Here is a 27,246-nt window from a genome sequence, read left to right on the forward strand (position 1 = left end):
CCGTTGATTTGACTGTACTGAATGTCTTTGTTAATAAAAGAAGACTGTTTGTCCCAATAAAGATTTGAGCCTTCAATCACAAGCTCACTGACATTGTGAGGCACCAACGCGTCCCAGCGCTGGGGGGAGGAACAACTGGCAAGGGATCTAGCGCGATAACCGCACTAACCAAAAGGAGCAGGCAGGGATTACCACAGCGCTTCCTCGCGCTAGCTACACAGGTAAGGTTTCCAAGAGCGCGCTTCCAGCGCTACATAAACAAAAGCAAAAGCAGGCAAAAACCTCCACAGCGCTTCCTCGCGCTAGCGATACAAATAATGTTCTCAAAAGTGCGCTTCCAGCGCTAAATAAACAAAAGCAGACAAAAACCTCCACAGCGCTTCCTCGCGCTAGCGATACAGGAAATGTTCTCAGAGCGCGCTTCCAACACGCAAATCAATACAGAGGCTCGTAGTTAGAGACTTCAACACTCAACCCAACTCACGGTACCGAGGACTTGAAACGTGTTGTTCCGTTGGTTTTGAGGCTCCTCTAATACGCAGGAAACAGGGAAAAGACGAGGAACGGGTCCGGGTAGGATCCAAACAATCAAGGGAGCGTGGTCCTAAAGCAGGAAGCAAGGCCAAGCACTCGTGGTTGTGAGCCAGCAGCCTATATGCCGGTAGCAGTCATGTGATCTATTGTGGTGCAGCATGGGAAGGCATACAAGATACTCCCTCTAGCAAGGCATTCTGGGAGTTGGAGTTTTCTACTGTAACATCCGCTTTACGGATAAATAGGGTACAGGAAGCACGACCCCTAACAGTTCTCCCCCCTAACGGTCTATTCACAGGCCTGGGTTTGGAGGGGAACAAGGCGTGAAATCTCCTGACTAATACTGGAGCATGAACATTCTCTGCAGGTTCCCAGGTTCTATCTTCGGGAGAATACCCTACCCAATCTATTAAGTATTGCAACCTTCCTCGATGTCTGCGAGAATCAACAATACGCCTGACTTCAAACTCTTGCTCACCATTCACCGTGATGGGAGGAGGTGGAGGCTCTGGGTTAGAGGGAGGGATGAAGGGTTTAAGGAGAGAAATGTGAAAAACGGGGTGTATCTGCATGTCTGTTGGGAGATCCAGTTTCACAGCTACCGGATTGATTATCCGAGTGATAGGGAAAGGTCCTATATACCGGGGCCAGAATTTACGGGGTCCTGTTAGTCTGAGGTTTTTTGTAGATAACCATACCGAATCCCCCTCAGAGTAAACAGGAGCCGGACGCCTATGTTTGTCTGCCTGTTCTTTCATGTGTTGTTTAGTTTTGTGCAATTCTCTAGTGGCTTGTTTCCAGATGGACTTAAGGATCTTGTGATGTTCATGTACTGCAGGAATGTTTAACATATCCGGGGGTAAATGCAAAGGCAAGAATTTCGGGTGTTGCCCTGTGACAAAGAAAAAAGGAGAAATCTTGGTGGCTGAATTATTGGCGTTATTGTAGGCAAATTCCGCTAAGGGAAGGGCTTTACTCCATTCACTGGTTACAGTGCTTAATAAACATCTCAAAAACTGTTCAAGAGATTGGTTAGTTCTCTCCGTTTGTCCATCCGTTTGTGGATGATAAGCGGACGAGAGTCTATGATCTATCTGTAGTGTCTTACAGAGTCCCTGCCAAAATTTAGAGATGAATTGGGGTCCTCTGTCTGACACAATGACCGAGGGTAAACCGTGTAATTTCACTACGTTGTCAATGAAAATGTCAATGAGTTCAGTGGCTCTAGGAAGTCGTTTAAGAGGGATGAAATGTGCCATTTTGGATAGCATATCCACCACCACCAAGATAGCTGTATAACCTTTACTTGTAGGTAAATCAGTGATAAAATCCATGCTGATAGTGGACCAGGGACACTCAGGAACAGGTAAAGGTCTTAACAGGCCAGTAGGCGCACAATGCAGGGATTTTTTGTCTTGCACAAGTGGAACAGGCTTTACAGAATTCAGAGATGTCATGATACATTTCCTTCCACCAGAACCACCGTTGACAAGTTTGACGTGTTTTGTCTGGTCCAGGATGTGCAGACAGGGGTAACGTATGACACCATTTCAATATCAAAGAGCGTGTTGCAGGTGAAGGAATGAACAGTTTTCCGTCATGATAAAATAAGCCGTTCACCACGGTATTCAACGGATCTGTTAACCATGTCTCCTGCCCCAACTCTTTATACTCCTGTTCCAATCGTGTAAGAGAAGAATCAGCCGTACCCTCCTCCTGGGTATTCAAAGCTACAATCTTGTTTTCGGGAATGATGGGCATGGGTTCTTCCTCTATAATACTAAGCTCTTTTCCTAATCGGGATAAGGCATCTGCTTTTCCATGCCGAGCACCTGGTCTGAAGGTGATGATAAAGTCGTATTCACAAAAGAAAGATACCCATCTCATCTGTCTGGGGGTGAGAGCTCTAGCGGATCTAAAGAATTGGAGGTTTCGGTGGTCTGAATAGATCGTAATGGTATGAGGTGACCCCAATAAATAATGTCTCCACTCCTGAAAAGCCAGTTTTATGGCCAACAATTCACTTTCCCCGATTGTATAGTTCTGCTCTGCTTGTGAGAGCGTCTTTGAGAAATAGGCCACAGGATGGAGAGTACCTGAATTTCTATCTCGTTGTGACAAAACTCCCCCCACTGCGTATTGTGAAGCATCCGCTTCTACAAAATACGGTAGGGTCTCATCAGCGTGTCTGATTATGGGGGCAGAGGTAAAGCGATCTTTTAAAGCCTGAAAAGCAGCTTCTGCAGATTTATCCCAGTCAAACTGCACCCCTTTCTTTAGCAGTCTAGTGATAGGAGACACTAAGTCAGAGAAGTGGTGTATGAATCTCCTATAAAAATTAGCGAATCCTAAAAAGGATTGTATTTCTCTCGCGGTCTTGGGGCTGTTCCAATTGGTGATAGCAGCTACCTTAGCTGGATCCATATGAATCCCTTCTGGAGAGATAACAAAACCCAGGAAATCAACTTTTTGTGTGTGAAACAAACATTTGTCCAATTTGGCAAACAGGTGGTGTTCTTGCAATCTTTGCAATATTAACTTCACATGCTCTACGTGGTCTTGCTCATTCTGTGAATAGATTAGGATGTCGTCAATATAGACAATAACAAAGAGATCTAAATATTCTCGCAGGATCTCATTCACAAAAAACTGGAATGCTGCTGGAGCATTACAGAGGCCAAATGGCATAACACAGTATTCGTATAAACCAAATTTGGTACAAAAAGCCGTTTTCCACTCATCTCCCTCTCTGACACGAATCAAATGGTACGCACCTCTGAGATCTAATTTGGTGAATATTTTCGCCTTACGTACTTGATCCAAGAGAGTGGAGATGAGCGGAAGAGGATATTTGTTCTTTACCGTAGCTTTATTAACGCTCTGTAATCCAAGCATGCTCTCAATCCTCCTTCACGTTTGGGGATGAAGAAAAGAGGCGAGGAGACAGGGGAGGTAGAATGTCGAATGAATCCTTTCTTCAGCATCTCTTGCAAATAATCATAAAGATATTTAGTCTCTGGTTCAGTCAATGCGTATACTCGACTGATAGGCAGTTCTGCTCCTGGGATTAAGTCTATTCTACAATCATATGCTCTATGAGGGGGTAGAGCTGTCGCCTTCACCTCATCTAATACACTAGCAAACCCTCGATATTCAGCAGGCAGACTCGAGGAATGAGAGGATGTCGTAGCGCAACATACCGGTGTTTGCCATAAGGCCGTTTCTTTGTAACAGTGTAAAGTGCAAAAAGAAGACCTTAACGTTACTGTTCTAGAGACCCAATCTATATGGGGATTGTGCTGTTGCAACCATGGTACTCCTAATATGGCCCCAAACGTGGGTGTATCAATGAGATCGAAAGAGATTATATCTGAGTGCCCATTATCACACACCATGATAATATCAGGAGTATGGTGTCTAATCAACCCTGATGACAACTCTGATCCATCCACTGCTCGAACCTTCTCTGGACAGGATTTTGTGATGAATTGCAACCCCAATGCTTTAGCTACGGTTATATCCAAGAAATTCCCGGTAGCCCCAGAATCCAGTAAAATAGCCATAGACTTTCTATGTTGAGAGGGCAGGATGAAGACCACCGAAATGATAAAATGTTTCGGCACCGGAGACAACTTGTTAGAGACAGACTGCGAGATCTGAGACACTGAAGGACTTGGGAAATCGATCTCCAAACTTACCAAGTCTTTCAGTTTTCCGACACAGACACTGCTCCTGATTTGTTTACCAGTTTATCTACTCTTTTAGGCTTCACGGGACATTCTCGGGCAAAATGCCCTCCCTTACCGCAGTAAAGGCATAGATTCAAACGTCGTCTTTTTTCTCTTTCTTCGGCAGTTAAAGGGCCTCTGACCCCACCAATCTACATAGGCTCAGTCGAATCTTTAGACTCTTTTTTGTCGGGCCTTGAAAGAAAAAGACGGGAGTATTCTCCTTTTGACGCACAGTCTTCAGGCGGATCTACAATCTGAGACAGAATGTCTTTTAATTCATCTCTCAACCCACGATAAAAGAGGGATGTTCTTTTCTCGTCAGGCCACTCTGTCTCAGTGACTAACCGATTGAACGTGGTTATATACGTAAGAAGGTCCTTTGACCCTTGTTTCAAGTTCAGCAACTCGTTGTCACTGGCCTGCATGTAAGAATGCCGAGCGAATAAACTTCGCATCCGTTCCTTGAACTGAGTTAAATTATAGAGCACTGGATCGTCGTTTTCCACTAACGGGACCGCCTAAAGGGCTGCGTTCCCGCTCAGATAAGATATGATGAAAGCTATTTTTGCGGCATCATCAGGGAACGCCGCTGCTCGACACAAGAACTGGAGATGGCACTGATTCATGAAGACTGCATATTTAGTGCTATCCCCATTGAACCGTTCAGGCATGGCCAAGGGAGTGTGGGGTGGGGTGACAACCGTAACATTAATCGGGGCAGATGGGGATACAGGAGGTACGGATGTGTGTGGGGATGGGAGGTGAAAATGACTTGGCTGAATATAACTACGCTTTTGTTTGGGAAATGTTCCTATTCCTGATGTCTCTAATGAGGTGTGTGTTTTTAATATTCCTAATTCTGTGACCAACCGCTGATTCGCTCCCCTTAACACTCTAAGCTCTGTCTGCAATGTGACTACGGTATTCCCTAACTCCGACATAATAATGTTAGGATTGTCAAGGGGCGACTGTTCTAACCTAGCTGCATCATAGGAAGCGCCTTGCTCCATCTTCGCTCAGGGGATGTTTAAGCTACGTGGGCTTGGCCTTTCTGTCCGGTTCTGGGTCCGACGACAGAGAATCCAAGATCCACGGGAGCAAAGATAATGTCTTTACGCTCTCACAGGGTCCAGACCCCTATAGGTGTATACACACTAGAGGAAGACATGGACCCCCTAGAGGGCGAAAAGACCAGAAAGGACCACCAGGTCTTCTGTCGGGGATGTCAGGCAGGGAAGTAAGGATTCCTACAAGGAGACACAAACAACAAGGTAGCCGTAAGTCTTAATCCCTCATGAGCTTCCCCGCTACTTTCTGTACATTCTATGCCTTCTCATACTCACACAATCAGACCTGGGGACGTGGCTTTAAGGACTCTTCTTAAAACAGGAAACGGGGCCTCTATACAACACCAGTGGAAAGAAGGCAGACTTCACATAAGAAGGGGGGTTGTTGGAGGAATCAAGCACACTTCACGAAGAGGAAATACAATGTTTTACAATTCGCAGAGAGTAGTGTATCTACCTTGGTTTCAGCAATAGTCCTTTCTTGATGCCGTTGATTTGACTGTACTGAATGTCTTTGTTAATAAAAGAAGACTGTTTGTCCCAATAAAGATTTGAGCCTTCAATCACAAGCTCACTGACATTGTGAGGCACCAATGCGTCCCAGCGCTGGGGGGAGGAACAACTGGCAAGGGATCTAGCGCGATAACCGCACTAACCAAAAGGAGCAGGCAGGGATTACCACAGCGCTTCCTCGCGCTAGCTACACAGGTAAGGTTTCCAAGAGCGCGCTTCCAGCGCTACATAAACAAAAGCAGGCAAAAACCTCTACAGCGCTTCCTGGCGCTAGCGATACAAATAATGTTCTCAAAAGTGCGCTTCCAGCGCTAAATAAACAAAAGCAGACAAAAACCTCCACAGCGCTTCCTCGCGCTAGCGATACAGGAAATGTTCTCAGAGCGCGCTTCCAACACGCGAATCAATACAGAGGCTCGTAGTTAGAGACTTCAACACTCAACCCAACTCACGGTACCGAGGACTTGAAACGTGTTGTTCCGTTGGTTTTGAGGCTCCTCTAATACGCAGGAAACAGGGAAAAGACGAGGAACGGGTCCGGGTAGAATCCAAACAGTCAAGGGAGCGTGGTCCTAAAGCAGGAAGCAAGGCCAAGCACTCGTGGTTGTGAGCCAGCAGCCTATATGCCGGTAGCAGTCATGTGATCTATTGTGGTGCAGCGTGGGAAGGCATACAAGATACTCCCTCTAGCAAGGCATTCTGGGAGTTGGAGTTTTCTACTGTAACATCCGCTTTACGGATAAATAGGGTACAGGAAGCACGACCCCTAACACCTGGGGCAGGATAAAGAGTATATAAGACATGAAGTAAGACCATTCTATGGACTACCTCATTCAGTTGCTATGGCTTCTGTGTGACGTAGTCACACTCATTTGAGTTTAATAAAAATGTTCTTTTATATTTCAGCTTCTGTGCCAAATTCTTTATTATTGGTTTGAATGGACTAAGTATCAGTGAGACCCCTGAGAAGGAAATCATATTTCTTCAAATGGCGCGGCCAACGTGGGCCTCATCAGAGAAGTGGCTATCTGTGGGAGTGATCTTGTCAGAAGACAGAAATCTACTGAGGAGGACAGGACAGGACTCTACTAAGGAGGTACTCTGTGCACGGAGATTCTGGGGATTCTTTGTCTGCAGCCCAGTATATTTCTGATCTTCCTGATTTTGATCCTCCACATGATGTCACCCCTGACTGAGAACCTTTTTTGGCGTGAGTATTTAAAAAAAAAAAAAAAAGACCGTTAGGTCATTTAGAACTTGGCAGTTAGAATTTGGACAACCATTTGTTTGGTAAAAGTCGTTATGCGGCTCTTACTGTTGGTTTTTGCCTTGGATTGGTAAGGTAGTTTAGTACACTTACTATAGCTTTGGAATTTTGGAATTTGTGTTGGCCAACTTTGGATTTGTATAGGTTTGTATATGCGAATTGCAATTTGTGTAGGCAGGTAATGAGGAGATTTTTCTCTATCTGGTTTTGTTGAACGATGCAACGTATGAAGAGTACCTTAAGCACTACTTTGATTATGATATTGCATATTCTGCAGTATTTTGGCATGCCTGTTTTCAAAGCTCACATTGAAGAATGTGTTGCTTTTTCTTGGTGTGATGTGAAGTAAATTAGCCGGCTCCCCTAGAGGGAATACCTAAATAGGTTTAGGTATAAAAACATATTTCTTCCTTGGTGATTCTGTATCCCCAGGGAATTAAAATATGGACATAATACATACAAGGATCCTTTGTTCTGCGCAATCTTATGAATAAAGATATGCAGAGCGATTTTTGGTGTTCTGCCAGCCAAAGCTAGTGAATTGAGTGTATCTTGGCTTCTTGGAAATAAAGGTCTGTGGGGCTGTTTTTGCAGTCTTTTGGAACACTATTGAGAAGTGCTTCTTGTAAATATGACTTACAACTAGTATTTACAAATGGTTTGGTTTAAGTACAGTCTGTGGGCTGTCCTTTGTTTCTGTCTTGAGTGTTGATCTGTGGGTTAAATGTGTGTTTAAATGTCTATGTGGTTTTCCCATTAGTGCAACTTCTGTAAGTAAATAGCGATGGCGCTATTTATGAAATAAATGACTAAAACGCGCTGTATTGTGTGTCCTGAGTGTTTGACCCCTTTCTGTTTATGTCTGAAATGAGCTCAATGTGTGTTTGTGGTTTTTTCTTGATGTTTTCAGTCTGTTAAGCAAAATGTCAGTTAATTAATTAAGTAGAAATTAAATAAAAATCCGGAAATGAACCATGTGATATGCTACAATAGCTATATGTTGCTATTTAATTTATAGAGTAAGCAATTATGCATATGTACAAACTGTTAAATGCTTAAAAGATAAAATTAAAATTCCAATTCACTAGGAATAAAAAGGCATCAAAAACGAAATTGTGTGTTTTGTAGAAAAATAAACTTATAGTATTTTTTTACTTACATACATTGTATTAGATATTAACCCCTTCAGTGCCCCGCCCTTTCCCCCTCCTGTGCCGGGCGTTACATTAGCGGGCGGGGTTCATGACGAGATAGTCTCGTCATGGGCACAGCGCAACCGTGCTCCATGACGAGACTATCTCGTCATGGGCATAGAAGAGGTTAACAGGCAAACACTTCAGCTGAAGTAAATCTTTGCTGAACTTAAACGCAACACGCATTGATATGTCAGAGTTTGAACACCGTGCTCATGTTATAACACTGAGAGACAAGCTTTTACTGCCGCGGAGCAAATAGCAAGTCACGAATAGACAGGAATGTTTACTCAAGCCAGGACTTCGCCCTCAGTTAACCTCTTCAGTGCCCATGACGAGCTGGACTCGTCATGGGCCGCGGTTGCGCTGTGCCCATGACGAGTCCAGCTCGTCATAAACCCCGCCCGCTAATGAAACGCCCGGCACAGGGCGGGGAAAGGGCGGGGCACTGAAGGGGTTAAACACGGGTGGAACTTTGCATTTCAGGCTGTTGTTTTAAAAAAGGTTCCAAAACTATGGTTCATTATTTTGTATTACAAGAAGACATTTCAATTAAGGGTTTCCTCTCTTTAAGCATTTTCATAAGCATATTCTTGGTTCTAATGTCAGAATAATTGTTCTTTTTAAAAAAAAGAAAAGTGGCGCAAGAATTTGTCATGTTTCAAGTTAAGCTTCTGTGTTTAGGCTTATTAAATAAATGCGTCTAAAATGATAGGCAAGGGATGCAGCTTGCTTTTATATATGGACCGATAAAAAATGATTGAGTTTATTAAAAAGAATTATTAATTATGAAAAAGAATTATTAAAAATAAGTGCTTCTAAATTCGTTTTTTAATATTCATAAAGCTTAATACTCATACTGTGACCTCCAAACATTAAAATGTAATTTAAGTTGTTTTGAACCGCAAAAATGAGAACATTTGCATATGGAATTTCACTTGGCGCAGGCGTAAAAAACTCATTTTTCTAAGGATTTACATGAGATATGTCTAATGTCCAATCTCTGCAATTTGTAAAGAACATTCTGAGGATGATTAATATGTAGCACAATTATAGGATATTTATTTTTAAGTGCCCCAGGTGTCAAAGTCGAAGTTGCGTGAGGGCACTATTTAGGCAGCATTTTTTTTCATTTAGAGTAGCTTTTAAAGTGCCTTTGGCTTCAGTAAATGCATAAATGCATAATGTCTCAGTGAGCCAATGTGCCCAGTGCAGAGGTTTGGGTTTAATATCAAGATTAAAGGTTATAACTCTAGCTAGACCTACTGAGACGTGCGTCCTTTTAAGGTTGATGAACTAAGTACCGTTGCATAGGGTAGTAACAAACATTTGTTCTAAAGCTAGTATGTTATGTTATTATGTTCTGTGAGTTATTCACAGTAACTGTTTTAATAATCTAAGAATAGAAACAAATTGTAGCCTCTAACAGAAGTAATATATATAACGTGTTTTTAAATAAAGTTAATTATTGCAGGTTAAAAAGAGTTAGGAAGGCTTTTTGTCTTTGACAGCTTCAGGGTGAAGAGAGAGAGGGCTGAGGAGAGGCAGAGTTTGACCTTGAGGTCAGTAAGGTGGGGGTTAGCAGTATGTTGAAACAAGATGAGTTTTTGTGTGACTCCTTTGAAAAAAAAATGTTCGTGTGTTTTTCACGTTTTTGCATTTTGTCCGTCTATGAATTGTTCCTGCTGGTCCTGTGTGTCAGAAGCGACACAGTAAGTTGTACTTGACAGCTGATCACCACTAACTGGTGACCAGTTATCAAAAGGAGGGTGAGGAAAGTAAAAGAAAGTGTACTTTTAATTTTAAGCCTGACAAATTAAGCAGGCCCGAATATTGGGTTTTGGGCTGTATGAAGTGTGTGCGTCACCGCTCATTTACATGTGCTATTGTAATTGGTCTATGCTTTTTGTGCTTGGTATACAGCACGTATATCTGATGGCTTGACATGTGTGTTTTTTTTATTTTATGTATGTTTTTGTTTTATGTTGTTGCTTCTGATACTATTACAAGTTTTCCTGTGTTGTGAGGGGATGTCATGACGATGTACATCTTTGAGCAACAATTGGTTGAACTTGCTCTGGTTACTAAATTTCACAGATATGATATTTCATGCTGTGAATATGACAGACAACACTTCACCAGTGCATGTCTATTTCGCTATAATGGTATTGAAAAAAAAAGAGATATACAGGATTAAAAGTGTGTCGCCTGCAGTTAGTCATGTTACTGCTCCTTCCTTTAAGGGACGATCAGCCTAGATTGATGTTCCCTGATTAGACCCTAAGGATGAACTATAAATCTGTGGCTCTTGCTAAAGGTGACCTAACTTTCCTTATGATATTGCACTTCTACATGTAGTCATAAGAGACACCAAGAGTTTCTTATTTGCTGTCCTGAGTAGCAGGATTGTGATTTTAAGTGGGTATAGTGCCCCCTCCGGACAGGTGACTAGGGAAAGGAAAAATTGTAGATCAGACACCAGAGACCTGAGAATTATTAGACTAGGGTGACAGGTATTCTCAGTGATCATAAGGAGATAAAGTTTAGCCTGAGTATTGCATGGTGCACTTGCTGCACAATTATTAAAGGGAGGTATCTGCATGCCCCTGATAATTTGTATCATGCGTTTCCCCTTTTGAGGTGTTCTAGATAAGGAATGTAGGAACACACAGATGTAGTAATTTAAGAGATGTTTATCCCATTAGAAAATCATGAAATGAATATTTGTAAATCCATAAGGGACTGGCCTATCTGTAAAACTGGTGCCACTATGAACCACGTCCAGTTTTACTAATGATACCAGAATGTTTAATTGATTGGTTATTGAATTTGCCTACCTCATGAGCACTTTCTTTTTTTCACACTCTCCTTGGAGCAACCTCTTTCTCTATTAGGAGCGTTTAATATGGTGATCTGTTCTAAAAGTCTCTTAGTTTTCTCTGGTCTGTATCATACCCTGTTCTCCTCAGGTTTTGAGCTGATCATGCATCTAAACTGATACATTTTCACTCTGACTCCTGCAGTCCCGCATTTTGGTGGGTCAGCACTGATTACAGCTCAGGCTACTGCTGCCATACCTTTTTGATGGTGCACTGTTCACACACATGTTGTGACTGATAAAGGAGAGACTGCAACATGGTCAATCTCCTTGTGGCTTAATTATATTGAGATTGGATACAGACTGTCATGTAGCAGATCCTATAGGCTGGCACACTTTGTGTTTGAGTGTTGGTATGAGTTATTGTGATACGTTTGGCTGGCTGTCACTCTTAGGGTCTTGAGATGATCAGTGCTGCCTTCTTTAATAGGCACCTACTCTGAAATTGATTCTGGGCTTAACTTCACCTCAGAGAGCTACTTTGAAGGTACTGGCGAGCTACCAGTGGCTCCCGAGCTACTCGTTGGAGACCTCTGGACTAGAAGTACTGCCTTTGCATCTTATGAGAGTGACAGTGCATTCTAAACCAGAGTTGCCCCATGGCTTCTGGCCACTCCCTTGAAGATTGCAGGCCACCTGCCTGCAGTCCTATTGTTAAATACAATGAACTGTTTTTATACTAAACTGAAGGAAACTAACAACTGTGTCACATTTCCTACGTCACTAGATTCTGCGGGAATTAAGTCATAATAACCTGCAGAACATTGATTTAAGCCTAATTCCCATCAGTGACAGCTACAGATGAAAGGCGGACGTCTTGGCCCTACTGTCCCAGCACCCAGAAAGTAGCAAGGCTGGACAGCGATCGCCAGCGCGCCATCAATGGTATCGTACTTGCTCCATCAGACGGCATTGGACATCACAAAACCAGAGTTTCAGTGTAAAAGAGCGAAAGAGAAGGATCCCTGTTGTTGATAGCAGGGCTGGTTTGAGGCTTCAGTTTTCTACCCATCATGTGCTGGTAACCTCTGACAGTGTGCAGTCCCTTGAGCCCCTTGGCCTGAGTTTTGGTCAACCCCTCTCTTTTCTTTGCTCCAACGGAAGGCCAGTGCACTGGAGGATCTAAGGCACTACATGATGAAAGGAAAATTAAATGAAAGAGCAGCCCAAACATCCTCTGACACTGAATAGCGAGTGTTAGAGCCTGAAAGTGTTGCTGAGCGTGAAAGTCTGTTGCTCTTTCCGATTAATAGTACTTGGGTCTGCACGAGATGATCTGTGCCTGTGACCAACGAAGAGCACAATATCTGTAGTGCCTGTCGCAAAGGAAATTTATTGGTGCACTGCCTTGAGACATTGAGACTTTCGAGTGAGCTGTGAGTGTTTGCCAGGAGGGCACTCCAACTAAGCAGTACTATTTTCATGAAGAGGCCTGAATCGAGAGGCCCTATGCGGACCAGAGAGGCTTTGAACGGACTTTGGGCACAGTTGCACAAGCGATTCCAGTGCAATTGTATAAAGTAAATGTTAATTAAGTTCTCATTTGACTAAATTGCCATGGAAGAGGAAGTGGCTCCGCCTCTAGCATCCAAAAATGGTCCACCAGAAGTGAGTCTTTGTGCTACTATGTGTGTTCGGAGACCTGTCCCGAGAGAAGTAGAGAATAATAAGATGATGTTACAGCAACACCTTGACGACCTAATGAATATCGATATAGACCTAGATTCAGATTAACATGAGTCTTAGGTTATTGCCTACGTAATGGCAAAAGGAGGGTCTGGGGGTCTGTAATTCTCGAGTCTGACTCCATTTTGTTCTGTGCCACCATTTTGTGTCGCCCTCACGTAGGCCTGTGAAGGTAGCCTGGCGAACAAAGTGGCCTGGCCTTCTTAGTCCATGTATACATTAACTAGGTTTCTTTCTGACTCTGGAATGAACTGTAAGAAACTGACCTCTTCACCTGAAACTGACCTCGCAAAGCCAATTTCCCTGATCGATCTTTGTCTGAGATTGCCAATCAAGATACTGTACATGTAATCATGCCATGCCCTGCTGTGCCATCAAAATCAGATTAACCTTTGTGAACTATGTAATTATAATGTTTTGCCCATATCCTGCTAAAACCCCAAAGGCTACTCACCTGCTGACCCTCCAGATTTTCCATTTGTTTAGGAATGTAATTGGTACAACTCCCTTACAAGCCTGGGGCAGGATAAAGAGTATATAAGACGTGAAGTAAGACCATTCTATGGACTACCTCATTCAGTTGCTACGGCTTCTGTGTGACGTAGTCACACTCATTTGAGTTTAATAAAAATGTTCTTTTATATTTCAGCTTCTGTGCCAAATTCTTTATTATTGGTTTGAATGGACTAAGTATCAGTGAGACCCCTGAGAAGGAAATCCTATTTCTTCAAGGTGTTGGATTTAAAATCCAACACCTTCCCTAGTGTCTGCATAGACTGGAGTTGGAATAGTAAATTATACTATTCCAACATCCAGTGCCCCCTACTGCAATTCGTTGTTCCGAATTGCGTAGAAAAGGTATGCGAACTAACAACGCGGTCGTTCTAACGACTGCGTTGTAATGGCATGCGTACAAAACGCATGCTAAGTAACGAGTGATATTCGTGTTTTGTATGTGAATGCTTGTCTAGTATGCGAGTGATTGGAAGTGTGTGTGTTGTGTGACAATTGTGGAGGTTGTATGTGAGGGTTGTGTGTGTTAGTGCGTTTGAGTATGAATGTTTTTAATGTATCAGTTGTGAGGGTCATCTATTCTCTAGTCTGATCAATGGCATTGCACACTGAGTTGACAAAAACTGTCTCTCCCGCTTTCCAGCTTCCCATTCCATTTGCTCTTAAGACGTCGAGAGAGCTCAAAAATGGCTTCTGTTGAAACTTTAGTGGGGCGGTAAAGACTAGTATATGCTATGACATGTCTGCGCATGTGCAAGTCTTGCAAGCTGAGTCCACTGGGTGCTCCAAGGGACACCTGCTCTGACATTACCCCTCGCAAACGCTGCTCAGTGTCTGGTGAGGGCCAGCTCACAGATAGTCCACTGTATCTACACCCTCAAGAATACATGACACCAATCATACTAGCCTTTCCCTGGCAACCCATAGCTTGGCGATCAATGTTCAAGACCCCCTCACTGTTCACACAGCCTCCCATGAAGAATGACCATTATATTTACAGTCCAAGTTTACACCACGCTCACAAAACAGAACACTATGTTTGAGATTACCACAATAAATTGTCGTACCCGGTGGTAAAAGAAATCTATTAGCGGTTCCACATTCTCAGGCCAAAAGACAAAAGTCGGAAACTCCTTGCCAAGCAAAATATGAAGTATACATGCATACACTGAATCACACCAGTGATGAGAAGCTGGCAGTTTCTGAGTTAAACCCAGACTACTACTTCTGCCAAACCACCTGGAACTGTAACCTACTGCCAGCCTCTGCACAGGCTATAGCTAATAATGTGTTCAAAGACACAAAGGGGGGTGGGAGGAATGCTTGCATATAGTCTAAAGTACTGCCAATCACTCTGGGTAGCATTCCACCACATCTTTATTTCACCCAATCTGCCTCTCTAGACAGAGGCCTACCTTATGTACACCAGTACTGGCCTTGCTCTCTGTGCCATAGGATTGAAGCTGTACCTCACTGACTAGGCCTATTACGGAGGAAACCAGTCGGGGGCTGCTGGTGGTCTCTTGCCTGGCAGTTTGGGATGGACTGTTTCTGTGAGAAACAGGGTCAGTACTGATTTGCATCAGTCAGGCCTCTGTACAGAGTGGTATAGTGGCCAAAGAAAACAGGATTTGGAACCCTACCCAAATGGATTGCCAGTGTCTAGACTATTTGCAAGCATTCATCCCATCACTGTTTGTAGATCAATGTCTTTAGCCAGCTGCTAACATAATGACACAGGTAACCTATCTGCATCAGCGGCACCTGCCCTTCGCCTACGACAAAATAACTAGATAAGTTATGTAATCGTGTAAACGCCCATGTGACCCATACACACACATGCCCATTTTATACCTACTGCAGAAGCATATAATGGCTTAAGAGCTCTCCCACACATTGATGACCCTGAAGGAACTAACCCACATCTGTGGGCCATGACCAGCCATATCTTATGTTCATTACTTGACACCATATAGTTAATAACCAAAAATGAAGTCGCTCAACGGGTGAGCGTATCCCAGAGCATCCACATTGGCAGATGTGCCTCTTGCTTCCCTCTTTATGCCAACACTTCCCCAGACCCTTACAATCTCAAGTTGGACCACCCGCTGCTACACTTGGCATATAAACATGCACCCAGAATATAACGAAATCATAAACATAAGAATGATCACAGATGCCAGCACATTACAAATAATAATCAGAGCGGGGTGTGCTCCTTGCCAGGGTCAGCTCATCAGCGCCCTACATCGGGTATTAGTAGCTATATAAATTCTACAATATCTTATAGAAAATGTTATGTATGCATGTGTAAAGCGCAACTCTAGCCAAAACTGCAGCAGGCGCTGTACAGGGACGGAGGCCATCATAAAATCAACAAGCGATAGGAGAGGTCGCCGGCTCATGGAGTGTACCTCCTTTATGAGGTGCTCTTTAAAGAGGGGGGTCTTCCACTCTTTCATGTATTGGAGCAGCGTTGGGCTGCGGGGGGCGGAGTCCTTAACAATACTGAGGGCATTGTTCTAGATCTTGTGTGGATCTCTGTTGCCTTGTTTCTTTTCTGTTTTTTTACACTTTTTATTCTCAAGTCTAATGGTGGCCTGGCTGTGGGTGTGCTGAGAGACGCCAGAGATGGTGATAAGTGGGCGTGCTTGTCATGAGGGTATACTAATGTGTATTCCTGATCAGGGCGCACAGCTGAACCAAGCTCATATGCCAGAGAGCGCACTTCAAAACACCGGCTCTAGAAACATAAGCATTCAACACAAATGGCCATGTCTCAGGTTAAACCCTATTTGGATGCCAGGAGGGATTTCACAGGGCAGACAAGGTATACTGAACCACAGCTCTTGTGCTTTGAGATGGTTTGCTAATGGTGTCCATCATACAATTGCTCAGCAAACCTTTCTGCAAAGGACTCTCAGGGTAGATTGGGCGAGCAGTCACCAGCTTCTCATGTAAGTAGTGTCGAAGTGAACCACGCTCAGAACTCAACTGTGAGAAGTTGGCCTGGTATATGATGTTCACTAGTTAAAGTGACCACCTTGTACCATGCCAAGCAACCCTTATGGTGTGGTTGTAAGTCAACCTTTTCGGACTAGCTGCCCTAGTGGTAGCGTAGGCTAAGCAGTCTTTGAGGCTAAACTCGTTAAAGCGTGTTAAGCAGGCTGTTTTACCATATGTAACCCCCCTTTATACCAATGAAAGGACACCACACAGATATATATTCAAAATATATATGTATTTATTACTCAAAGTATCCCCTAGAGTCTTTATGAGCACAGGAGCACAAATCGTTAAACAAGAAAGTATTACAATATAGAAAAGTTGCACTTTATATGGATAGGCCCTGGTGGGCGATCAAACCATATACTAAAATAGTGGTATAAGTACCACGACTAGGAAAGGGAAAAGGCCTAGGGCCTCTAGAATCGCTGGGCCTACAAGGAGCTAACTTCAGTTAGTGACCAGGAGGTCCACGGGTCGCGTGTGCAGTGAGGAAAGTTACACGCGGGCTCCCATAGGTTTTCAATGGGTGCGTAAAAGTTCAAAAGTTACTGCTAGAAGGGTCTTCGGGATGGACTACGAACTAAAGACTTAAAATACAGACACTAGAGATGTTTCTCTACACTTGGGCACCGGAGTGCCAGCTTTACCTCACCCAGAGGAAGCGGGTTCAAAGGTCTCGAAGTGCGTCGGGTTTCGTCTATCTGTTCAATGGAGCCTGATGACAAAGATGCTGCAGGCGGCCGGTCCAGAAGAGATGCGGTGGATCCAATAGTGGATCGGAGTTGTAGAAGACCTGAAAGCAGAGGGGACAGTGTTCACAGTCACTAGCCAGTGACCGGCGTGGCACCAGGTAGGTACCAGGTGAAGAGGTGTAGCTTGTCTCCGCAGCCACGTGGTCCCTGAAGGTCAACGACGTCCAGGAGTCGGTTCACGAGCTGTCCCACGCAGGCTCTCGCTGTCGGCGGTGTCGGCGACTCGAAGGAAGCAAACAAGCCTTGGCAAAGGCAGGAGTCGTAGGAAATGAAGAAAGCTGATGGTTCTGACCAGCAAGGTCAGAGGGGCTGCTCCTTTGGAGGGCAGCAGGGGCCAGTCTGGAACAACCAGACCAGCGTCGTAGTTTTCAAGTTAGGTCGCCAAGATGGCCACTAGCCAACGGGCCAGGGTCCGGTTAGGCGCGTCGAGTTGCAAAGTGCAGAGGGGCCCCACGCAGATCGTGGAGATGCTGGAGGGCTCACCTTTGGTGCAGATGCGGCTCGGGTGTTGGGCTTCTCAGGTCCCAAAGCACAACTTGGAGGGAGCCTCTGTTGTCGCGCTTGCAGCTTGTCGTGGGTCTTTCAAGATGGCTGGCTCCACGTGTCTCGGTGCCTTCACGGGTTCCTTCTTTGCAGGGACTGTGGATCGGGCTGTGAGAGGTCTAGAGGTCCAGGTCTTGTCAGGCTCTGGGCTCCGGCTCCGGCGGGAGGCGGCGGCAAAGCAGACGTCAAGTAGCTGGTTGGTGCTTGCGTTAGCAAGATGGTCACTCCCTGACCATAGGGGAGATTTCCTTCTGTCCTCTGTGCAGCAGAGCGTCGAAGTTCCCGTCTTCTTCTTTGTAGTAAGTTGATTCCAGGATGTCTGAAGTCTTAGGACACAGCTCCTACCTTTAAGCGGATTCTAGGGGCCGGACTACCTGCTAGGTCCCTCCCCAAGGGTGGGACCAGGAAGGGGGGTGGTTACACCCCCAATCCTTTGTCCAGCTCGCCCCAGGTCCGGGGCTGGTGTGCCCCAGGACCGGTTTGAACTGGCATATGCACCGAGGCTCCTTGTGAGCCTCAGGCATGTCTGATTCTATTTAAGCCCTACCTGACCAATACACAAAATCCTTCTGGGGTGGTGCACGCACCTCCCCTGGCAGGAAACACTTTGTCCACGTCTCCCAAGCTGGAAGGACTCCCAGCAGCAGGAGGGCAGACTTGTGTCTGTGGTGGCAGCATCCATTTTGTGGAGCTGAGGCTATGTCTGATTTTACCCGGGTTTCAGGTACTGTACATGTCGTGTCCCTCTAGAAGGGTGGAATGCTAACCCCGTCGCCAGAATTGGCGAGGGGTTAGTATTCCAATTCGTATGACACCTTACTCGACATGTTTTGATAAAGCCAAACCAAAGATAGCATTTAACCGCGAGGTTCATAATGCACTTAAGAGTATATGGTATGACGATATCTGGAAACGGTAGAAGGAAGTTGTTCCGACCACTGCAGACAGGCTCAGCTCATGCCAGAGCACCATCTCACATGGAACCAAGCACTCTGCCTTCAGGATTGTTAAGGCCTGCCATAGGAGTGACTTATAGGTTAACATGTGTCCCATTTAAGGTTAGGTATAGGTATACTACACCTAAGTAAGAGGTGGTTACACCAACTTACCCCAGCTGAGTGATCAGCCAGTTGTGTCAAATTGCTAGGCCAGGCCAGGGGTGGCACAATGCATGCTTCAGCCCCTGGTAGGCCTTAGATACACCAATGCCCTGGGTACCTAGTGTACACTGGTACAGGGGCTCACAGGGTGATCCAATTCCAATTGTGTATGTACCTAGGGTACATGGAGTCCATTTTAAAGAGAGAGCAGCCAGGCTGAGATCCTGAATGGCAGGATCTCAGGCCAACTAAGTCGAAAAACCAGCTAGACACTAGGCAAAAAATTGGGGGTAACCATAGTCAGATATCCACCTTCCTACATCAACAATCACCCAGCAGCACAATAATTGATTGCCTAACAACATGCTTCTGTTCTATAAAAAGGAATTACAAAAATACGATCAAAAACAAACTACTACACCCTTCAATATGCAGGTATGACTAGGACTACTGTATCCAGGGCACAGTGTACCCATCCTCCAGCCTTCCTCTAAGTTGTATCCTAAAGTGTAGGGTACGGCAGGTTTAAAGTACAGGTACAGTGCCACCCCTCTAGCTTAGAGTTTGCGGGCTCAGCTTAGCAGTCTCGGTCCTTGTATGTAAAGCACACCAATGAGAGTCCTTTTCTCTTGCAGGCTGCAGACTCCTTTCTCCTAGACGAAAGAAGTGCCGGTTGAAAGTGTGTTGGTCCTCCATCCCAGCTGTAGAAACAGCAGCTGCGGAGGAAGTTACTCAGAGTCTGGCTGGCAGACGGGCAAGCTCCGCATCGCTGGCAGTCTTAGTCATTCGATGACCCTTTTTCAGACACAGGATGAGTTGCATGGGGTGTCAGGTCAGAAGGCACTTCCCAGAGTAGCCGTGCAGCTCTGACACCACTCAAACAGACAGGACAGGGGCTTGGTCTGCACAGGTCCAGTCAACTATAATGGCGACGCAATCCACTTCAACCACACTTTCCGACTTGCAGCAGCATAGTCCACTTTGAGCACAGATGCTCAGGGTCACAACAGCACAGTCCGCTTAGGCACACTTCAGGACAGTGCCACTGGACAGCAGCGCAGTCATTGTGGCACACGTCAACAGTACAACTTCTTCAGAGTACCAGCAACACAGGCCGCTCAGGCCACCTCACTACAGTGCCACAGTGCAGGCTACTTTCAGGGTACAATGGGTGTATACTGATCAAGCACAATTCTACAGTCCCACCGTACAGCTGCTTCCAGCATGAGAGTTGGTGTTCCAATCAAGGAGAACGCTGATCGCGCTCTCTCAAGTCTCTCTCGATGAACAGAGCCTCAGCTCACAGCTCCACTGCTTCTGCCAGCCCTGGTAGTCAGCACCTTCTGCAGAGTTGGCACTCTGCTTTCCTCCAGTTCCAAGGCAGGTCAACCTGCGGGCACATCAGGAACGGGAGACTGTTCTTCCCTCCAGACCTGCAGGCACATCAGGACCCGGAGACTGCTCTTCCCTCCAGACCTGCAGGCACATCAGGACAGGGAGACTGCTCTTCCCTCCAGACCTGCAGGCACATCAGGACAGGGAGACAGCTCTTCCCTCCAGACCTGCAGGCACATCAGGACAGGGAGACAGCTCTTCCCTCCATGTTCGCACACCAGCGGGAATCTGGCTATCAGGCAAACCCCACATCTGGTTAAAAGTGGTCCTCTGAGTACTGTGTGGAGCATGCCCTTCTGTGGTGAAAGAGAACTTTGAACTGGAACAAGAGGCTCAGCAGCTCCTACCTTAACACAGATAAAGCAGACAGAGGATATAGATTTGCTATCTGCACTCAGAACCAGTTGTATGTGTCCTTCTCAGTCTGTGTGTAGAGTGATGCTCCCCACAACAGGTTCATTTCCAATTTGGAACACCCACAAGAGAGGCGCAAAAGCCGAGTGTTCTGCACATAGAGATGAACTGCCAGTCTGAACAGTGATCAGGAAAAGAAACAAAAGGCTGGTCTCACCTGAAGAACTCTTTGCAATATGAACAACCGAGACTAAAGTCCCCACCCATCACCCCTTTCCCCACCATATATCAAAGGACAGTGCTCAGGAACGCTCATCTGCAGCTCCCTGCAGCAACAGCACCTCAGCAAATTCATAAAGGGAGCCCTGTCTTCTCTCTCCCCAACTCAGTGTTTGAGTTTCCTTTTTCCAGTTTCAGGAATATTAACAATACACTTCCACTGCCTGGGAAAAGAACCTCACATCCAACTAGTGCACATGAGCAAGCCAGGGGCTTCCAAAATGGAACCCATCGGCTTCCATTACTCTGGTTCACTCATACACACAATGTATACACCACACTGGCCACATACAGAAACCACTTAGGCACTCTGGGCAGAGGCAATACAACTGTACACCTAGCAAGGCACATTCCAGTCCCAACAGTAAATGTATTTTATATATAGAACTTTAGTACAGTCTTGGCTAAAGCCAGACCTAAAAATTATACACAGTACAACTCATTTGATTCTCAGGAGCGTAGCTATCAACCTATCAAGTTAGGGGAGAGGATGTGGTCTAACGGCTAGGGCGGTCAACCTCAAATCCAGGGAAATGGGTTCGACTCTCGGCAATGACGCTCAACATCCTGTGATTCTGGGAAGATCACGTAATCTCCCTGTGCCTAACAAAAATGAATGTGTCCTTGTGTAACGCAACTGGTGCTCATGTAAAGCGTTCCGATACCTTCGAGTCAAGTTCGCGCTATATAAAACCAGGGGGGGGGGGGGGGGGGGAGGGGGAAATGGGGGAGTGCGGGGGCACAGTGGAGTGAACGGGGCAATTACACCCCAATTAGAGATGTTTTACCAGGGCTTTGGGTAGCCTTTCTTTGCTTGCACTAGTGCCTTTGACTTCCTTTCTATGATACTGTTCATACCCAAAACACTTGTGTTTAGGCACTTATGAAAAGCTATAAACGTTGCAGCAGTGCATTGGCACTAAGAGGTCTATGGTGGCCATCTTTCGTGCTTGCATTATGGCTCGTGACGCCTGTGCTACACCACTAATGGGGAGCCCCCACCAAAGGCCAGAGTGCGCTGCGCGTCTTACGGCTGCTGTAGTGGGCCGGGTTGGTGAAGAAGACAATGTCGTTCTTGAAGAGTGCGCCTGCAGCCACAGCGGGGTCCACCAGGGTTTCGTCAAAGGTGACGTGCTCCACCAGGAGACTTTCACACCCGTCGAAGCTCTGCACAACGATACGGCAGTGACAGTGGTAGAAATTCTGGTTCCGGGCATTGACCACCACAGAACCATCCGGTAACTCATAGGGCTGTAAAGGAAGACGAAAGGTGATGTTAAAGCAACAAGAGTGCCAGCAAAGCATTCCATCCTGACAGTGATTTAACACTCAGCTCCGCACTCTGCCTTCATGCATGAGTGAGTGGATGGTTGTGTGAAAATAGAATGAGGGAAAAGGAAATGAATGAGTATTGTAAAAGAAAAAAAGGAGTGAAAGAGAAGTGACTGCATGGGTAAGCAGACAGTGGGTGAGTAAGCGTAGGAGTGAGTTACTAAGTGCATGAGAACATTTACAAAAGTCTGTGAGATGGTAAGAAAGTTAATGATTGGTGGATTAAGTGAAACAGTGAGTGAGTCAGTCAGTGTGTTGGTAGGTAGGTAAGAGGGTGTCTCGCTCAGTGCGAGTTCAGTTCTCAGGAGAGTTCACACCTCCAGTCCATGCTGAGTCGTAGGTGTATGCCCTACAGATTTGCGTGCTTTGGGACCCTATAGGTGCTGTCCCATGCCCCACACGTATGTAGGCGTGCATGCATGTGATTTACACAGTGCAGACATAGTGACAGAGAAAGCAGCACCTGGCACTCATCGGGGTTAAAGTCCTCGGCTCTCTTGGGTTGGTTGTAGGGTATGCTCTTCAGACTTCCTCCATAGCGCCAGGTCACACCATGGTCATCACTCAGCAGGCAGAAGACCCCGTCTCCGCTGATAGTCCCGTGACCACACACGATCAGACGCCCCTTACCGGGCACCAGCTTCTTCTGTGGGGAAGAAAAGCAGAAAACACACAGTGACCCTATCATAGCAAAGAGTGCACATCTATTCAAGGTTAAGCGATAAAGAACTTCCAGAACGATTGATAAACACAATTCAATGGCCTTCATTATACTGTGAAACCTTGAACTGTTAACCACTGACATTGTCAATCAGTACTGAATCTCTCCCACCCCCCCGGGGGGGGGGGGGGAGGGAGGGGGGGATGGTGTGGCGTGTGCCAATTTCCCCCACATGGGTAGGGGTAACATGGGCCGAAGCGAAGGCACTGCCTTTCGTCCCACGAAGATAGGGTCCCCCCCAGGACAATTCTATTCCGCCAGGCCCCGCAGGAAGGGTACCTGGGGCCAAAAGGATGCCATTAAGTTACTAAGGATGTGCCAACCCCGGGGAATATCTCCTTCAAACAGCGCAGCCATATGCACGCTTTCCTGCCTGCCTTTTTGTGGGGAGCTTGATTCTGAAACTTGAGCAGCGAACGTAGAACATCCTTCATGAGACTCCCAGGCACCATGGTTCTGGCTGTCTTGTGACCTGTGTGTCAGCGGACTCATAGGGACCCTTCCTAATTGGAGTCACGCAGCTGCAGGGCTAGCCCACAGAAGTCGCAAGGGAACCCCCCCAGCAGGTCCATTCCCAGCTGTTCCTCGGGGGGCAAAATGTGGCCAGCACTGCTGGTCCTTAAGAGACTCATCATAGCCCTGAGGGCCAATGGAACGAAAGTCCTTCAGCTCGTCCATGCCGTGGCATCAGGTGGATTCTCCTTCCAGCCGGGCATTCTTTCGCCTGCTCAGTCTCTCCCTTGTGTAAGGGGTTTTAAGTGGAGGTAGAAGGTTCTAGAACTCCTGGCCCTTCCTAGGGTGGCACTTCACTCCATCTCTATCCCAATCCTTCTGCACAGCATTCTGGGACCTTCCAACGTAGCGACTTCAAGTCGACTGTGAGAAGAGCTTCCCTGAGAGCCTCAGCTCCATCCCCTTTCGACTCGGCTGCCTGATCCCTTTCCAGCAAAACAACAAAGGGGAGCCCCCGCCCGTGTTTAGCTCCAGAGGTCTTGCCCTACCACTTTGTTTATGTGGGCTTGGGCCTAGGCTGTCCAGTTTGACAGGCTAATTAACTGATGCAGATTAGACACACACACAGTACACACACACACAAAGTACACAGTACACACACACACACACACACACACACACACTGTACTCACACACACACACACAAACACACGCGCGCGCACACACGCGCACGCACACACACACACACACCTTTCCCAGGAGCTTTGTCAAGCACTGTTAGTTGCTCAATTGTGCGGGGAGGCCCTTGATCCTCCTGCTGGCCAGCAGAGCACTTCATTGGATTCCAGACTTACGGTAACAGCTGAGTCTGGGAAACATAACAATTCTTAAAGTGCCATAAGAAGTGAAGATACGATGAAAAGCACGGTGTATCTCCACACAGGATGCATCCCTAGATTAATACCTCACTGAACCATGTAGGCCTAAGTAGCACAAAACGGTACTTTAGTATAGGTTCCTCCTATAATGTGCGTTTCAATCAAGTGCCACAGATTTTCAATCAGCAATACAGACCTAAACTATGAATGCCCACTTACATTATAAGGAATGCCCCCAGGTAAGAACAAGGGGTGGGCGGAATTTGCGAAATCCACTTTCGCAAATTATCGCGAAAATGTTAAAAATTATCGCAAACACGCGGAAATATCAGGAAGATGCGGAAGTTTTTTTCCCGCATGTTCGCGAGATTTTCTGCATGGTTGCGGCTCGCCAACTTACCCATGTGGTTGCTCGCGGGCGCGGCCATCTTGTTTTCAGTTGTCTCGCGGTGCATGATCGCGAGAAGAAAGACGTGATCACGCGACGCATGACGTCACTGCGGGCGCGAACTGTCGCGAGACATCTCATGGAGAACGCAACCGGATCAAGAAAACTTGTCGGCGAACGCAGGGATTCAGGTAAGGCGATCGGCTCGAGAATGTATTATTTTACAGCGCGAGCAAGAAACAAATTATCGCCAAGCTGCGGAATGCGGAAATTTTGACATTTTCGCGCTTTCCGCAGAACGCGAAAATGTCAAATTATCGCAATTTTCGCGAACGGAACGAAATTTTAGCCCAGGCCTAGTAAGAACCAATGCCAGAGGGATTCCTTTTGCTACAGGCTGCTCAAGATTGTAGTCTTACATGCGCAGCCTACACACGTGTGCTTACATGTTCATATCTAACCAGGAAGAGCCTCCTATATAGATGGGCAGCAGTGGCCTTCTTTTAAAAGGTGGTCAGCCCTCAGGTCATTTGCTGTGAATTTACCGTGAGTGAGAATCAAGTAGTGAGACTCGGTCAAAGCAAAAGGTCAAATACAGGGCAGCCAAAAGTGAAAAATCGAGGGGGTTAAGTTGGAGGAACTTACTTTGCAACAATTGTCCATTATAACCTCAAACATAGGGTCTGAATGAATAAGTCTGTTATTCTGCTTTGGATGCTAACAGTTATGAATATATGACCAACATTTACAATCACAGTTGGTTTTGCCTTGTCCAACAGTGTCTCCAGTACCCAAACACTGTCCTAGGTTGCGAGTGGAGGGTTGAGCCAAGCATATACACCAGAGACCGTGTGAAATAGGTTTACTTGCACTAGTTCCTCTCTTTAGAGCCCCCCTTTTGTCCCTAACTCACTCCCTCGATCACTCCGTGAAGGCTCCAAGCATGTACACCAGTGACCGTGTGAAATATGTTTACTTGCACTGGTTCCTCTCTTTAGAGCCAGCTGAACTTTAATTTATTCAAACTTATTTACATTCATTTCTTGGTACCATGAATCTATGACTGCCCACAGTATGTCAGGAATTACCACTATTAAGGCATGCCGTGTGTGTTCACAATATGTCATAAATTACCACCATCATGCAGGGGTTTGCATTACAGCGAATATGGGTGCCACTGATGCCCACAGTATATGCCAAGAATTACTATCATAATGCCAATATGAACATGATGCAATATTTGGACACCATTAGTCAATGGATGCAACACCTACTGCCACTCTGTTAGACCCATAATGGAGCTATAGAGAGAGAGAGAGAGATACCATCACATCAAGGATGCCCCCAAATTTCCAGTAATTACCACCCTTGTGCCACAGCTAGCAGACTACCCAGGTTTGGCAACTTGCCACGGATGCTACTATTATACAAGGCTATGATTTGGACCATGGGTGAGCAAGGGGTAACATCTCATGGACACCCACAATTTGCCAAAAATGACCATACTATGCAGGGCCAACATTTTACTACAAGTGGGCATCGTCCCAAGGATACCCACAAGATGCCAACAATAACGAATGTTATGTGAGGATAAGCACATATGACTAATGTGCATCACATCACACCCCTTTGATGCAAGAATCCTGGTCTCCACAGTGACATTTAAGATAAAGCTTATTTGGTATATGTTTATATAACTGAGCTTCTGTTAGTTTTTTAGACTCGTAACTTGCATTCAGGCAGCAGTATATATGGCACTATGTACTTTACCTGTTGACTGACTCATCCCGAGTGTTACTCAGTGGCGTACTGTTCTGTTCTGAGGGGGCCCCCTGCAGCTGGTGGACACCCGCACCGCGGGGGATGCGGGGTCCTCTGTTACGCCCCTGGTATTACTAGTAGTGGGTCGGTTGTGTCTTTATCTCCCAAGCCTGACGTACACATCGTTAGTATTTCCTCTTGCTCAGCCTCCGTGCCGCCATCTTAGGTGGGGATACTTTGCAGTTTTCACTGTTGAGGTCTAGACTATTACCAGCAACTGGCATTTAAACATAGGCGGAGGCCCTCCAATGGCATGCCGAAGTCAAGCGCATCTGCAGACATCCAGGCCTCGGCAGGGCCTGGGGCATAGAAGGCTGCAAGATTTGTATGGAAGGTTAGAACAGATGGGACTCTTGACTGAGCGGTATGTTCTATTGTTGTGCTAACCCCCATCCTACCTTCAGCAAACCTTCAAAAACCTTCCTATTCTTAAACCTTATCTTCATCCCATGAGTAACACTACTTCTGTAAATAAGAGCTCAGAACCTAGTCCATGCTGGCACATTATCTAAGTTACACTCTTGTAAATGTTCACTAGGCAGCTCTTTAACGGGACATCATTTCGGGCAACCATATGTCCTTCATTTCAACAGTACACTACCACTTATTTTAGATGGATCATTATTCTATTATATTTTATATGAAGTCTAAACAAACTGCTCCCCCTTTTGAAGGCAGGTTTTGCAGATTTGCCAGGGCCCGACCAAAATAAACGAGCCAATCCATGGGGCCTCTGGCAAAGCTGCAGTCCCTGGCCTGATTCTTGTGATCCTGAATCTGGCCCTAAACAGGACTCAGGTTAACAAGTGGAAAGACTCGACCTTAGGCCCTCTCCTTCT

The 27,246-nt window shown here is 45.9% G+C and overlaps 1 protein-coding gene across 1 annotated transcript in view; it reads right to left on the reverse strand.

Moving 5' to 3' along the window:
- The window catches only part of LOC146869641 (sialidase-1-like), a 121,107-nt gene that overhangs the window by 4,822 nt on the left and 89,039 nt on the right, over positions 1-27,246 (reverse strand). The window contains exons 4-5 of the mRNA XM_085609010.1: positions 22,610-22,792; positions 21,846-22,065 (exon numbers count right to left, since the gene is read on the reverse strand). Coding sequence (XP_085465136.1) covers positions 21,846-22,065; positions 22,610-22,792 — 403 coding nt within the window. The remainder of the gene's footprint in view (positions 1-21,845; positions 22,066-22,609; positions 22,793-27,246) is intronic.

Source organism: Triturus cristatus, chromosome 1_1 (genome assembly GCF_964204655.1).
Source record: "Triturus cristatus chromosome 1_1, aTriCri1.1, whole genome shotgun sequence".
NCBI lineage: Eukaryota > Metazoa > Chordata > Amphibia > Caudata > Salamandridae > Triturus > Triturus cristatus.